The 14,465-nt window shown below is 48.0% G+C and overlaps 1 protein-coding gene across 4 annotated transcripts in view; it reads right to left on the reverse strand.

Annotated features, from left to right (window-relative positions):
- The window catches only part of LOXL4 (lysyl oxidase like 4), a 277,261-nt gene that overhangs the window by 70,263 nt on the left and 192,533 nt on the right, over nucleotides 1–14,465 (reverse strand). For all 4 annotated transcript variants that reach the window (XM_068257598.1, XM_068257599.1, XM_068257601.1 and 1 more), the window contains 5 exons: nucleotides 12,752–12,935; nucleotides 10,936–11,090; nucleotides 7,712–7,879; nucleotides 2,312–2,474; nucleotides 1,039–1,282 (listed from right to left, as the gene is read on the reverse strand). In XM_068257598.1, coding sequence (XP_068113699.1) covers nucleotides 1,039–1,282; nucleotides 2,312–2,474; nucleotides 7,712–7,879; nucleotides 10,936–11,090; nucleotides 12,752–12,935 — 914 coding nt within the window. The remainder of the gene's footprint in view (nucleotides 1–1,038; nucleotides 1,283–2,311; nucleotides 2,475–7,711; nucleotides 7,880–10,935; nucleotides 11,091–12,751; nucleotides 12,936–14,465) is intronic.

A 14,465-nucleotide genomic window follows, 5' to 3' on the forward strand; every position in this document is an offset into this window, starting at 1 on the left:
ACCTCTCCCTGCTAATGTCCCAGCTGCAGCACAGCAATCATTCTCTCTACTCACCCTGCTGCTCTGCACATCCACTCACTGCAGGCTGTGTGTAGAGAGAGAGGAGACACATTGCCCACAGGAGCACTAAACACATCCTGTCACCTCTCCCTGCTAATATCCCAGCTGCAGCACAGCAATCATTCTCTCTACTCACCCTGCTGCTCTGCACATTCACTCACTGCAGCCTGTGTGTAGAGAGCGAAGAGACACATTGCCCACAGGAGCACTAAACACCTCCTGCCACCTATCCCTGCTAATGTCCCAGCTGCAGCACAGCAATCATTCTCTCTACTCACCCTGCTGCTCTGCACATTCACTCACTGCAGGCTGTGTGTAGAGAGCGAGGAGACACATTGCCCACAGGAGCATTATACACCTCCTGCCACCTCTCCCTGCTAATGTCCCATCTGCAGCACAGCAATCATTCTCTCTACTCACCCTGCTGCTCTGCACATTCACTCACTGCAGGCTGTGTGTAGAGAGCGAGGAGACACATTGCCCACAGGAGCACTAATCACATCCTACCACCTCCCCTGCTAATGTCCCAGCTGCAGCACAGCAATCATTCTCTCTACTCACCCTGCTGCTCTGCACATTCACTCACTGCAGGCTGTGTGTAGAGAGTGAGGAGACACATTGCCCACAGGACAGGAAGGGGGAGGGGTGCTACATCTAGTGCAGGAAGTAGTACAGTCCCCTGCACTGCCTACTGCTATTTTCCTGAATGTTGCCGAAACTATGAGAAAAGGTCCCAGGTGGAAGAGCACAGTGACTGAGCACCACAGCGGCACCCCAGCCATGGCTACACTCGGTGCTGTGAGCACCTGCAGCCTTATGGTAGGTTCGCCACTGACCGCAGGTAATAGCCAGGTATGGGGAGAATTCAGTTAACCCACTTGTATCTTTGTAGCAGTAAACAATCTATTGTGTGTCCTCAGATTCAGAGCTGCAGCTGTAACACACGACCAGTGCTGCCTATCTCCAGTATTGTCCTACCGGTGACACTCATGCCAGACCCAGGTGTGCCTCCCGTTCCTCGGGGTGAAGTCGGCCCTCCCGATGTTGTATATCCGTGATGAGAAGCGGAGCAGTCTTCGGTGGCCGTACGGCCAGGACATGTCATCTGCAGATTTGGACAGGCACTCTTCCTCGTGGGCACATTCCAGCATGTGGAGGGGTCGGTCTTCGAGGTAAGCCGTCTCTTGAACCAAACTTGCATTTAAGATGAGGTCTGGTGCAACTGAAAGGACATTATAAACAGTTATGTAAACCAGCCTTAGTGACATGTTTATAAACCACAAAAACTGAGAATTTGATGCTCTACATAACGTTGTGCCTTCACACTCATCTTTAGGTATAAATAGTCTCTTGGATTTCCCCCTATCTGTATGAAAGGTCCTAACATAGTCACTTACTCAAACTCTACCTCCTCACCATGCCCTCTGTTTCTATGGGTGCCTCAGGGCTCTGTCTTTGGTCCTCTTCTTTTTTTTCTTTCAATTGATACTTATGGTCTTGGGTAACTAAAAGGTTCAATAATTTTTCAGTATCACTTACAGGTATATGCACAACACACACAAATCTATTAATTGACCCCAGACTTTACTACTATGCTGTCTCTTGTCTCCTCCAGCCTTGTGGTCGTATTTTCATTCTTGTCCTCTCGCTTCCTAAAACTTAACATGAGCAAAACAGAACTGGTCATCCTTCCATCCAATCTGTCTCTATACCAGAAATATCAATAAAATGTCCGCAATGTCCCCAGAGCTTCAGTGGCCCAAGAACACTGCTCAGGGGGTGATCCTAGACTCTGCAGGCTTCAACTGAAAAACATATCCAGTACACATCCATTCCTCCTCACATATGATACAACTTAAACGCTAGACCACCATTGATTTTTAAACCTGTCCTCAAGACCCACCAATGGTTCATGTTCGGTGGAAATCCACCAATACAGGGAGCCAAGCCTTTGGCTTCCTGACCGAAGCACAAGAGTTTGCTCCAGTTATTGCCTGAGGAAGCAGGACTGAACCTATGGAACGTGTTGCACTGTAGAGTAATTGAATAGATATATTGTTGACTATTAATCAACAGAATCTGTGTCTACTTTGAGGAGTTAAGTCCACCACTACCTCCTCTTTTAATCGGCTTTTAACAAATGTTATCCTCCTGTATTGGTGCCTCAGTTCAAACTATCAGAATAATAATCACTAGTACAAATAAAAAAAAACTGTGATAAAAATTTTGTAGTTGAGTATGGTATACTTGCATTCTGTGCAGGAGATTCCGGCAGATCGGTGACCCCCTCCTCGCGGACAGTGCACTACGCTGTGGTGACGACACTGCTGAAGAGACAACTCTGTACCAGAGCAACGAACGCCGCTCATCACAATGTCCTCGGCCCCCCGAGTGCCCGGCCAGTACCATGTCTCCTGGAAGATGGAAAGAATATGGCTGTGATAAAGCCAGCAAGAAGGGTTTCTGAACTAAAAACTACAGTGGTTTGCAAAAGTATTCGGCCCCTTGAAGTTTTCCACATTTTGTCACATTACTGCCACAAACATGAATCAATTTTATTGGAATTCCATGTGAAAGACCAATACAAAGTGGTGTACACATGAGAAGTGGAACGAAAATCATACGTGATTCCAAACATGTTTTACAAATCAATAACTGCAAAGTGGGGTGTGCGTAATTATTCAGCCCCCTTTGGTCTGAGTGCAGTCAGTTGCCTATAGACAGGGTCAATCGGGACACTAAGGGCCCACCAAGAAAGTTTCAGCCTGGGCCCCGAGACCTCCCCCCCAATCTTTTCTCCTCCTCTTTCCCCCCACCCCTCATTTTTGGCTCACATACACATGTACTCTAGAAATATTGCATGATTTTATGGTAGGGAATAGATTGCGAACACTTCTGAGGACAGTCTCCAATAGGGATATGACCACATGCGGCGCACGCTGCGCGCCACAGCAAAAATAAATGGGTGTCACCACGCACTGGAACATGGGCGTGGTCATGATGGGTCATGGGCAGACTTAAAAAACAAACAAAATAAAAAAAACACAAAATAAGTAGCGGTGTTATTCACAGCGATTAGGTCCAAACAGATACATTTTAGATAATATAATTAAGTAGTTACATGCCTCATGATAATTCATAATTCAAGTAGTCAAATGGCAGCAGATTTTCCAACAAAATGCAATCAGATTGGCAGAAGATTTTCCGACAAAATGCAATCAGATTGGCAGCAGCCGGCAGATTTCCGGGTTTACAAAAAGATTTCCAAAGCCTTGAACAACCCAAGGAGCACTGTTCAAGCGATCATTCAGAAATGGAAGAAGTATGGCACAACTGTAAACCTACCAAGACAAGGCCATCCACCTAAACTCACAGGCCGAACAAGGAGAGCGCTGATCAGAAATGCAGTCAAGAGGCCCATGGTGATTCTGGACCAGCTGCAGAGATCTACAGCTCAGGTGGGGGAATCTGTCCATAGGACAACTATTAGTCGTGCACTGTACAAAGTTGGCCTTTATGGAAGAGTGGCAAGAAGAAAGCCATTGTTAACAGAAAGCATAAGAAGTCCCGTTTGCAGTTTGCCACAAGCCATGTGGGGGACACAGCAACCATGTGGAAGAAGGTGCTCTGGTCAGATGAGACCAAAATGGAACTTTTGGGCCAAAATGCAAAACGCTATGTGTGGCAGAAAACTAACACTGCACATCACTCTGAACACACCATCCCCACTGTCAAATATGGTGGTGGCAGCATCATGCTCTGAGCGTTCTTCTCTTCAGCAGGGACAGGGAAGCTGGTCAGAGTTGATGGGAAGATGGATGGAGCCAAATACAGGGCAATCTTGGAAGAAACCCTCTGCAAAAGACTTGAGACTGGGGTGGAGGTTTCACCTTCCAGCAGGACAACGACCCTAAACATAAAGCCAGGGCAACAATGGAATAGTTTAAAACAAAACATATCTATGTGTTAGAATGGCCCATTCAAAGTCCAGATCTAAATCCAATCGAGAATCTGTGGCAAGAGCTGAAAACTGCTGTTCACAAACGCTGTCCATCTAATCTGACTGAACTGGAGCTGTTTTGCAAAGAAGAATGGGCAAGGATTCTCTAGATGTGCAAAGCTGGTAGAGACATACCCTAAAAGACTGGCAGCTGTAATTGCAGCAAAAGGTGGTTCTACAAAGTATTGACTCAGGGGGCTGAATAATTACGCACACCCCACTTTGCAGGGTTTTTTTTTTTTTTTTTTTTAAATGTTTGGAATGATGTATGATTTTCGTTCCACTTCTCACGTGTACACCACTTTGTATTGGTCTTTCATGTGGAATTCCAATAAAATTGATTCATGTTTGTGGCAGTAATGTGACAAAATGTGGAAAACCAACTACTTTTGCAAACCTCTGTATGCACATTTACTTCCTCCAGCACGTGGGGGGGGGTCTACAACTTTGCACAGAATTAGCTTTAAGGGTCCCCACCTACGACACAGGCAATTTGGGAGCTAGCGGGCACCGGAGGTCTGGGCACCCGAAAAATAGAGGGTGCTGGTATGGGGCTGTCGGTTAGGCATCAGATTTGTAGTTTGTGATGGGGGGGTTAGGTGTCAGGGAGGAGGGTTCGTGTGAGAATGGGCTTAAGTTCAGTCATAGTAAAATATCAGTATTTAATACAGATATTTTATACTTTAATAGTAAAATATTGGTATTGAATACCGATATTTTGCTATCGGCATTACTGGGCACCTACATTTTCGAGCACTTGTTTTTTTTTTATGTACACCCCCACATACAGGGCCGGCCCGCCCATGGGGCGGGGTGAAACTTTTGCCTCAGGCGGCACTTCTGGGGGGGCGGCACCCGTCCGTCCGTGGGTGTGGGGGGCCGCCCGAGCTGGAGGGGATAGCGGGCAGGAAGGGGGTATTGGGCCTAGCGGCGGGGAGGGGGGTCGGACCCCCTCTCCCTTGCCTCGTCCCCCGTACCCCTCCAGCTTTAAACAGTTACGTCGCTGGCTGCAGCTATAAGAGGCAACGGGCGGGGATCACTCACCTCTTCCTCGTTCCAGCGTGCGCTCCACTGACGTCACTTCCTGCGGCGTAGCAGGAAGTGACGTCAGTGGAGCGCAGGCTGGAACGAGGAAGAGGTGAGTGATCCCCGCCCGTTGCCTCTTATAGCTGCAGCCAGCGACGTGACTGTTTAAAGCTGGAGGGGAGCGGAGGACGGGGGATTCAGGCGAGGGAGGGGGGGACCCAGGCGAGGGAGTGGGGGTCCCACCCCGCCGCTAGGCCCAATACCCCCTTCCTGCCCACTATCCCCTCCAGCTCGGGCGGCCCCTCACACCCACGCCTTGGGGGGGGGGGCGATTTCTTGAAAGCTTGCCTCAGGCGACAAAAAGGCTGGTTGCCTCCTTGCGACAGAGACAAGCTAGCCACAGCATGACAGAGGCAAGATGGCCACCCCATGCCACAGAGACAAGATGGGCACCCACATGACACAGGCAAGGTGGCCACCCCCACGACAGACAAGATAGCTGCACCATGACACATACACAAAATGGAGGCCCCCATGACACAGAGACAAGATAGCCGCTGCCATAACACAGAGACATGATAGCAGCCACAAGACACAGAGACAAGATGACCAACCCTGTGCCACAGAGACAAGATGGCCACCCACATAACACAGACAAGATAGCCGACCCCATGACAGACAAGATGGAGGCCCCATGACACAGAGACACGATGGCCACCCAATGACACAGGGACAAGATGGAGGCCCCATGACACAGACAAGGTGGGCACCCCCATGACACAGATAAGGTGGCTGCCCCATGACACAGGAACAAGATGGCCACCGCCATGACACAGACAGCACATTTTGCCAGCAAGGATATATGGCAGTATGCATTCGTAAAGCAATGCTATTTAGGAATGTAGAACATGGCAAACATTTAGTTTGGGTTTTGTTTTTAAAGATGTCAGATTTATCTTTATGAGTGTAGATAGAGCTGCTAATGATCTGACCACAGATGGACCTTCTTCCGGAGACCCCCCTCACACGTGACGTATCTGTACATCTGTACCACTATTGTGCCACCGGCTGTTAATATCCGTGTCTTGATAGACCCCAAGGCATTAGCCGCTAGTCATAGCTTACCTGTCATTTCCACAGGCTTAGATGAGAATCAGTCACAGCTATCTCCGACCTCCACAATACGACTGTCAGCTTCCCTGGGCTTATAACATAATCCTGCAATGTTCTCGCTTTCAATTTACAGATAAATGTGTGCTGGAAACAAGACATTGCAGCCTCATTATCCCCTGACTCCAGAGTGCTGCGTAATATCTCTGGCTGTCTAAACAAGGTTACTCAGTTCAGACACTACAGAGAGTGATGACAACCTGAGCAGAGAGTTTACCAGATCACCGGAATATGAATTCTAGCAGGTGGCAGCACTCTGCAGCAGGGCGGCGCCAGAGAGGGGCTTTCTGGTGCTATAGCACTCCCTAGCATCTTCATAACAGCCCCCAGAGGCAGCCTGGCAAATGGAGGAGAAAAGCCTAGCTCTAGCCAGGTCCAGTGAGAGAGAGTCACTCACCGCTCCGCTCGCCTCCAGTGCCAAAGCTTCCTCTTCCCCTCCGTCATTAGCTGCCTGTATCTGTCTCTGCAGTCAGCGTTTCCTATCATGTGGTCAGCAGATAATGTGCTGGTGAGCCACATGATAGGAAACGTCTGAAGACAGATCACACAGTGGTGGCTAATGACGGAGGGGAAGAGCAATCTTCAGCACTGGAGGTGAGTGGAGGGGTGAGTGACTGGTGGCACTGTGGGGGGCGAAGCATCTGGCCAGCTATACAGGAAGGGGCGGAGGGAGGGAAGCATCTGCCTACCTATACTGCAAGGCGGGGGGGGGGGGGGGGGAGCATAGGAAAATATACAGAGAGGATCAGAGCAGCAGCCAGGCAAGCAGGGAGTAAGCAGAGGGTCCGCCTTCCATACATCCCTCACTGCAGGATCAGCATGGTCCTCGGTACCAGTGATAATCGCAATCAACAAATTACGATTTTGCGTACATTTTCGCAATTCCGCTTATACGCAATTGCAATTTGCAAATTCCTTCGATTTCGTGTAGTCATTCGTAATTTCGCATAAAATTTCACGTAATTTTTTGCCGACTTTAGCAGTGAGCAGCAAAATAGCTACATATGTTATGGAGAAGATGTGGGTACAAGTTAAAAAAAGAATTTTGCAAAAAGACCTGATAGTTTTTGAGAAACTCGATTTTAATCTTAAAATGCAAGTAAAAAATGTTTTTTTTTAGAAAAATTACAGTTTAAAAAACATTTTTCTTTGCATCTTTAAAATCCAGTTTCTCAAAAACTGCAAGGTCTTTTTGAAAAAATCATTTTGTGACTTATACCCACTATTCTGCTTAACATAATGTAGCAATTTTGGTAGCAATAGTATGCATGGGGGCCTTGCTATTAACTTCTAAATTCGGTACAAAATTATGCAAAATTTCACAAAAATTACGCAAAATTTTGAAATACTATTACATTCGAAATTAATTACGATTTTTTCTAAAATCTAGCATTACTATTACGATACATAATTGCAAAATTCAATGCAAAATTTCGGCCCACCACTGCTCGGTACCTGTATGGCGTGGTTGGCAAAGCCGAGTCCCAGCTGCCGGCAGGCCACCATGGCTTCATTGATGCCCCAGAGCTCTCCGCACACGGCTCCCCACTTCTTCACACCTTTCACCACCATCTGGACCTCCAGTTTCCCCTCCTCAGTCGACCGTCCTCCCACCAGCCGGACCTGGAACACAAGAAGGACAATCAGATCTTCCAGAGGAGTCCCTAAAAGTGACACGATGAGATAGACATGTGTACAGGGCCAAGCATACAAACAGCTAGGCTGTGTTCCTTTTTCCTCTTTTCTGCCTGAAAGAGTTAAACATTCAGCAATGCAACTGCCAGTTTCTCTCCAGTCAGGAGCCAGTCAGACTATAGCGTCCCTCACTGATAAGGAATTACAGCCATAAAACTGACAGAGAGCGCTTCCAACCATAAGGGATCGATAAAATGGTCAATAGTTCACATATTTTAGCCCGCTGGGACACACAAACATTGCATCATTGAGAAAACTTTTTTCTTTTAAAGTTTTTAATCCACTCAGGTAGCTGTGGAAGTTTTAACCATTTGAGGGCCGCAGTGTTAAACCCCCCTAAAGACCAGGACATTTTTGCTAAATTGGCCACTGTAGCTTCGAGGCCTCGCTGCAAGGCCGCATAACTCAGCTCACAAGTGATTCCAAACCCCCTGCCCCCCCCCCCCCCTTTTTTTTCTCCCCACCAACAGAGGTTTCTGTTGGTGGAGTCTGATCACTCCCCCAGTGTTTACTTTCTTTTTGCAAATATTTATGTTATTTTTTTTAACCACTTCACAACTGAGGGGTTTTACCCCTGAAACACCAGTGCAATTTTTACCTTTCAGCGCTGCTGCCATTATTTTTTTTTTCTGTAATATGATTGGTTATGGGGCCCCCATAACCAATCAGCTAGAGTGTGTGTGCACGCGCGCGGGGGCGCGCGATCTCGCGCTGCACATTTGTTTATTTTTCATTGTTATGAATGAAGACGGCTTCTGTTTGAAGCCGTCTTCATTCTATTCGCAATCGGTGAGGCTAATTGGATTTAGGAACGCTTGTTCCTAAAGTCCAATTAGTCACCTGCTGTGCGGGCTGGCTGGAGTGCGCGCGCGAGTTCCCCGCCCACTCCCAGCAAGTAAACAAACAAGTGCGCCTTTCTCCGTCCCTGGGGGTGAAGCGGTGCGCAGAGGGACGGAGAAATTTAGCACTGGGGGGGTTAAGTGGTTAAATTAAATGTCCCTATTTATTTATTATCCCTAACTCCCTCCCTCCCCCCAGCTGTCCAATGACGGTGATCGGCTGTCATGGGCATCAGCCTATGACAGACGATCTCTCTCCTGTGCCCCAGGGGGACAGCTGTGTCACACGGCTGTCCCCAGTACAGCGCTGCCTTAGATTGCAGCGATGTACTATGCTAATTCGCCGTCTAACAGTCTCCGAGTGGAGAGACTGATGGCAGAGCTCCCACCAATGCGCGCAATCTCCTGCAAAATCCAGCCTCAGGACTTGACGGCAATTGGCATTAGGCGGTCCTGGGGCTGCCGCGGTCACGCCCATTGGCGTGGCGCGCTCGTAAAGTAGTTAACCTCCTTGGCGGTCTGATTCTTTCCAGATTTTAGGGTCTAAAAGCGGTGCAATTTTTTTCCACTCTTTCAGACCCTAAAACCTGAAAAAATCATTCTGGTAGGGAGATCTGCAGCAAAATAAAAAAAAAAATGTACCTTCCTGGGCTCCTGTGCTGCAGTTTTCTCTTTGCCCACAAGATGGCGATAATATACATATAAACGAACTTCTCTATATTTCTCTAATATAGAGAAGTTCGTTTTCAATATTAGCCCCGCCCCCGATGACGTCACGCTGCCACCACCGCTCTGCTGCCACCACCACGGCTGCGCTGCTCCAACTGGCTGCCGGGTCCCCGGAAGAATAGCGGGGACATGGGGGATCCCGGCGGCCAGGGAAAGACCCTACACTGCCGGGGAGAGAGGCTGGAGTCCCGCTGCGCAGCGAGATCGCAGGCGGGGCTCCACAACTACAAGTAAAGCTCTGCAATGCCTACCCCAACCTGAGCTCGGGATCACCGCTAATAGCTTATTTTTTCTACCCCGAGCTCAGGTCGGGAAAACCGGCAAGGAGGTTAAAGCACATCTGAAACCAAAATAAACTTATGAGACAATGATTTGTATGTGTAGTACATATAATAAATAGAGCTCTAGTAGCAAAAGAAAAGTCTTGTATTGTTTTCCAGTACAGGAAGAGTTAAGGAAAAAAAAAAGCTTGAGTTAAAATCTATGCAAAAGAGCTTCTCTGAGCTAGTTAGCTAATTTAAAGCGGATCCGAGATGAAAAAGTAACTATAACAAGGTAACTTGTCTATATATCTTATCTAAAGTTTAGATAGTTTACACAGCATATCTAGCTGCAAACAGCTTCATGAGTATATGATTATTTATTGCTGTGATACAATGAGGGCAGCCATGTTCTGTATGTCACATTGTCACAGGCTGAGGGCTGGAGATGCTATCAGCTTGTCTGTGTGTAAATTCAGTCCCCTCTCCTCCTCCCTCCGCCTCTGAAATCTCCGGCTAGTAACCTCCTCCTGCCCAGACTGAGCTCCCATAAGCCCTTGCTACCTAGGACTGAGTGCCAAGGCACTGTGAAAAGCTGTGGGCGAGGCTCGTTTAGTTTATAGGGAATTAGAGTATTAAAACAAAACAAAAAAGTATTTGGCTTGAGGAATGCCCTATAAACTATATGTAAGGATCACAAATATGCAATGAGTAAAAGTTTATCTTGGATCCACTTTAAGGGCCCGTCCTCACTAGAGCAATTAGCGGGTGATTCCAGCTAATCGCCAAAGCGCTAGCAATTATAACTATATGGCAGTGATCTCACTGCAGCGATTGCTGCTGATCGTAAACGTTCCGTGATAAACGGTTTTCCCACAATGCAACGAGGTTCACAGACAGCAAACTGTCAGGACCATGGTCCTGACATCACACTGTGGGAGGGGTTTCACCACAATATCAGCCATACAGCGCCCCCTGATGATCTATTAGGGAAAAGGAATAGATTTCTCATGGGAAAGGGGGCATCAGCTACTGATTGAAATGAAGTTCAGTCCTTGAAGTAGTCATATGCAGTAAAACGAGAAGCTGTCCAGCGTACGATATCGTCACCCCCATTACAGGCAGACACTCTGCACCCCTTTCTGTATTCGCTCACCTGGTTGGTGTACCCCATGTCGGGAACGTTACACCGCACAGCGACGTCCTCTTCGTGCTGACACCCCGCGATGCTGGCCTCTTTAAATTTACATTCAGTGATGGAGGTCTCCCGACCCGTGCAAGTCACCTCATTCATGTGGATGGGTCCGAACCCTGCAGAACCCCGGAGAAAGCATATGCAATACCGCTCATTTACCTTCCTGTAATCATTCTAAGCCATGCAGTAAAAGAATCATACAACAAATCAGCCCAGAATACTGAAAAGTCTCACAAGTAGCAGAGTCTACTCCATGTGGTATGAGAGCGTACCTACTCTATCTGATCATAGTATTCAATGGCCTCAATTCACTAAGCTTTAACAAACACTTTACCGAACATTTGATAATGTACCTCATGGGTAAAATCTAATTTTGAATTCACTGAGGTGTTATAGATTTATTGACTGTATCATCGATAAAACATTCGATAAATATATAACACATTAGTGAATTCAAAATTAGATTTTACCCATGAGGTATGTAAATCTTTTGCTTTTAGTGAGCTCTGGTACACTTAAAGGGAACCAGAGACGAGAAAATAGCTATTATACATACCTGGGGCTTCCTCCAGCCCTCATACGCGCTGATCGATCCCACGCTGCCATCCTCCTCTGCCCGCAGCTATGAGAACCGGCTCCGCGCTGTTCCGTCAGTCAGAGGCTCAGAGCCAGTCTAAGCGTATCAGAGGTGCGCTCTTTGCGTATCTCTGCAGGAGTTTATGGAGAGATACGTAGAGGGCGCACTTCTCCTGCTTAGCTGGCTCCGATGACGTCAGCGACGGGAGCCCGTTCTCGTAGTTGCGGGCAGCACTGGACGGCGCGCGTGGGATCGATCAGCGCGTATGGGGCTGGAGGAAACACCAGGTATGTATAACTTCTTTTTTATTTTTTCAATTACGGGACATCTCTGGTACCCTTTAAGGACATTTCTGACGTCAAACATGCAGCTGAGAGCTGGTTTGAGTACCAACCAAAGGACTTTAATTTGAATGGTCTACAAAAGCTGCAACTATGCTGTACCAAGTGTATTGGTCTCAGGGGGGGAATATATTGAATAAACATGTTATTTTATAGCTCTGGCTCTCTTCTTTCTTGGCAAAGCCAGGAATGTATCAGCAACCCCTAGTTCCAGCAAAAAGCAAGAAAAACAGCAGCCTGTTTGCTCTCAGCTTAGCTGTACGTTTACGGACTCTCGTACTTTATTACTGACACATCGGCGGGAAGGAACGACAAAAATAAAAGCGATCAATCCAGTTGAATAATTCGCTGCTATTTCTAATTCACTCCCAGCACCAATAAATTATAGGCCTTTCTTGCAACACGAGGATAACAAGGAAAAATAGCAACTACCAAACAGATAATAAACACTCTGTGAAGATAAAAGCGGCGTGCATGGAAAAACATTTCCGAGGAGAAAGAGAAATTAATGGTTGAAATGTGATTTGATTAACAACGAAAAAAAAGAAACCCTCCTCCTCCTCTTTCTGGAGGGAACTCGAAGAAGAAGACAACGCTCGTTCTCTGTGAAATTGGAGAAAGCGCAATTTAACAAGCGGTGATATTTCGGCCTCGCATCTGCCGCCGAGACGATTAGTTTGCTGTCTGCGTAATTACCGCCTTGTTCTAACAAGTAGGATGTTGGTCTTGTAATTATATTCTCGTAAAAATCTTTATTGCAAATTCATTACGTTTTTACCCGGCCAGATTAATAAACTCCGAGTAGAAGTGTGTTAATAATAAGAGCGTGATTATTATGGCCAAGTTAACCGGTTCTCACCTTGCCCCAGCTGAGCGCCTAAGATAGCCTCCTTGGCGGATCCGTAGCCGAGCTCGCGGCACACAACGCTGGCGGAGATCAGGTTCCACTTGTCGTCACAAACCGTACCCCACTTCCCGTTCCTCAACACCTCCACTCGCCCCTCTCCGGCATGTGGGCCGGACCGCAGCCGAACCAGAGGCTCCTGTAACACAAAATGTTGGCGAACCAGCGATGTCATGATCAGAACTCACAACTTTTGAAGTCGGGAAAAAGGGGAACTAAGACACGTCCCTGTGACACCTTAGTCACGCCCCAATTTTACATGCGCCTCACCCAATATACAGTTTCATGGAATTGTCTAGTGCTCTCCCCATACCCAATGGCTTCCCCGGTTGTCTAGTGCTCCATCCCCAATGGATTTCCTGGTTGTCTAGTGCCCCCCATAACCAATGGATTTCCGGGTTGTCTAGTGCCCCCCATACCCAATGGACTTCCTTTTTGTGTAGTGCCCCGATACCCAATGGCTTCCCTGGTTGTCTAGTTCCCCCTATCCCCAATGGCTTTTCCGATTGTCTAGTGCCCCCATACCCAATGGATTTCCTGATTGTCTAGTTCCCCCCCCCCATACCCAATGGCTTCCCTGGTTGTCTAGTGCCCCCATACCCAATGGCTTCCCTGGTTGTCTAGTGCCCCCATACCCAATGGCTTCCCTGGTTGTCTAGTTCCCCCTATCCCCAATGGCTTTTCCGATTGTCTAGTGCCCCCATACCCAATGGATTTCCTGATTGTCTAGTTCCCCCCCCCCATACCCAATGGCTTCCCTGGTTGTCTAGTGCCCCCATACCCAATGGCTTCCCTGGTTGTCTAGTGCCCCCATACCCAATGGCTTCCCTGGTTGTCTAGTTCCCCCTATCCCCAATGGCTTTTCCGATTGTCTAGTGCCCCCATACCCAATGGATTTCCTGATTGTCTAGTTCCCCCCCCCCCCATACCCAATGGCTTCCCTGGTTGTCTAGTGCCTCTCATACCCAATGGATTTCCTGGTTGTCTAGTGCCCCCATACCCAATGGCTTCCCTGGTTGTCTAGTTCCCCCTATCCCCAATGGCTTTTCCGATTGTCTAGTGCCCCCATACCCAATGGATTTCCTGATTGTCTAGTTCCCCCCCCCCCCCCATAACCAATGGCTTCCCTGGTTGTCTGGTGCCTCCCATACCCAATGGATTTCCTGGTTGTCTAGTGCCCCCCATACCCAATGGATTTCCTGGTTGTCTAGTGCCCTCCATACCCAATGGATTTCCTGGTTGTCTCATGCCCCCCATACCCAATGGATTTCCTGGTTGTCTAGTGCCCCCCATACCCAATAGCTTTCCTGGTTGTCTAGTGCTCCCAATCCCCAATGGCTTCCCCGGTTGTCTAGTGCCCCCATACCTAATGAATTTCCTGGTTGTCTAGTGCCCCCCATACCCAATGGCTTTCCTGGTTGTCTAGTGCCCCCCATACCCAATGGATTTCCTGCTTGTCTAATGCCCCCCATACCCAATGGCTTTCCTGGTTGTCTAGTGCCCCCCATACCCAATGGATTTCCTGCTTGTCTAGTGCCCCCCATACCCAATAGCTTTCCTGGTTGTCTAGTGTTCCCAATCCCCAATGGCTTCCCCGGTTGTCTAGTGCCCCCATACCCAATGGATTTCCTGGTTGTCTAGTGCCCCCTATACACAAAGGATTCTCCGG

The sequence above is a fragment of the Hyperolius riggenbachi genome, chromosome 10 (genome assembly GCF_040937935.1).
Source record: "Hyperolius riggenbachi isolate aHypRig1 chromosome 10, aHypRig1.pri, whole genome shotgun sequence".
Lineage (NCBI taxonomy): Eukaryota > Metazoa > Chordata > Amphibia > Anura > Hyperoliidae > Hyperolius > Hyperolius riggenbachi.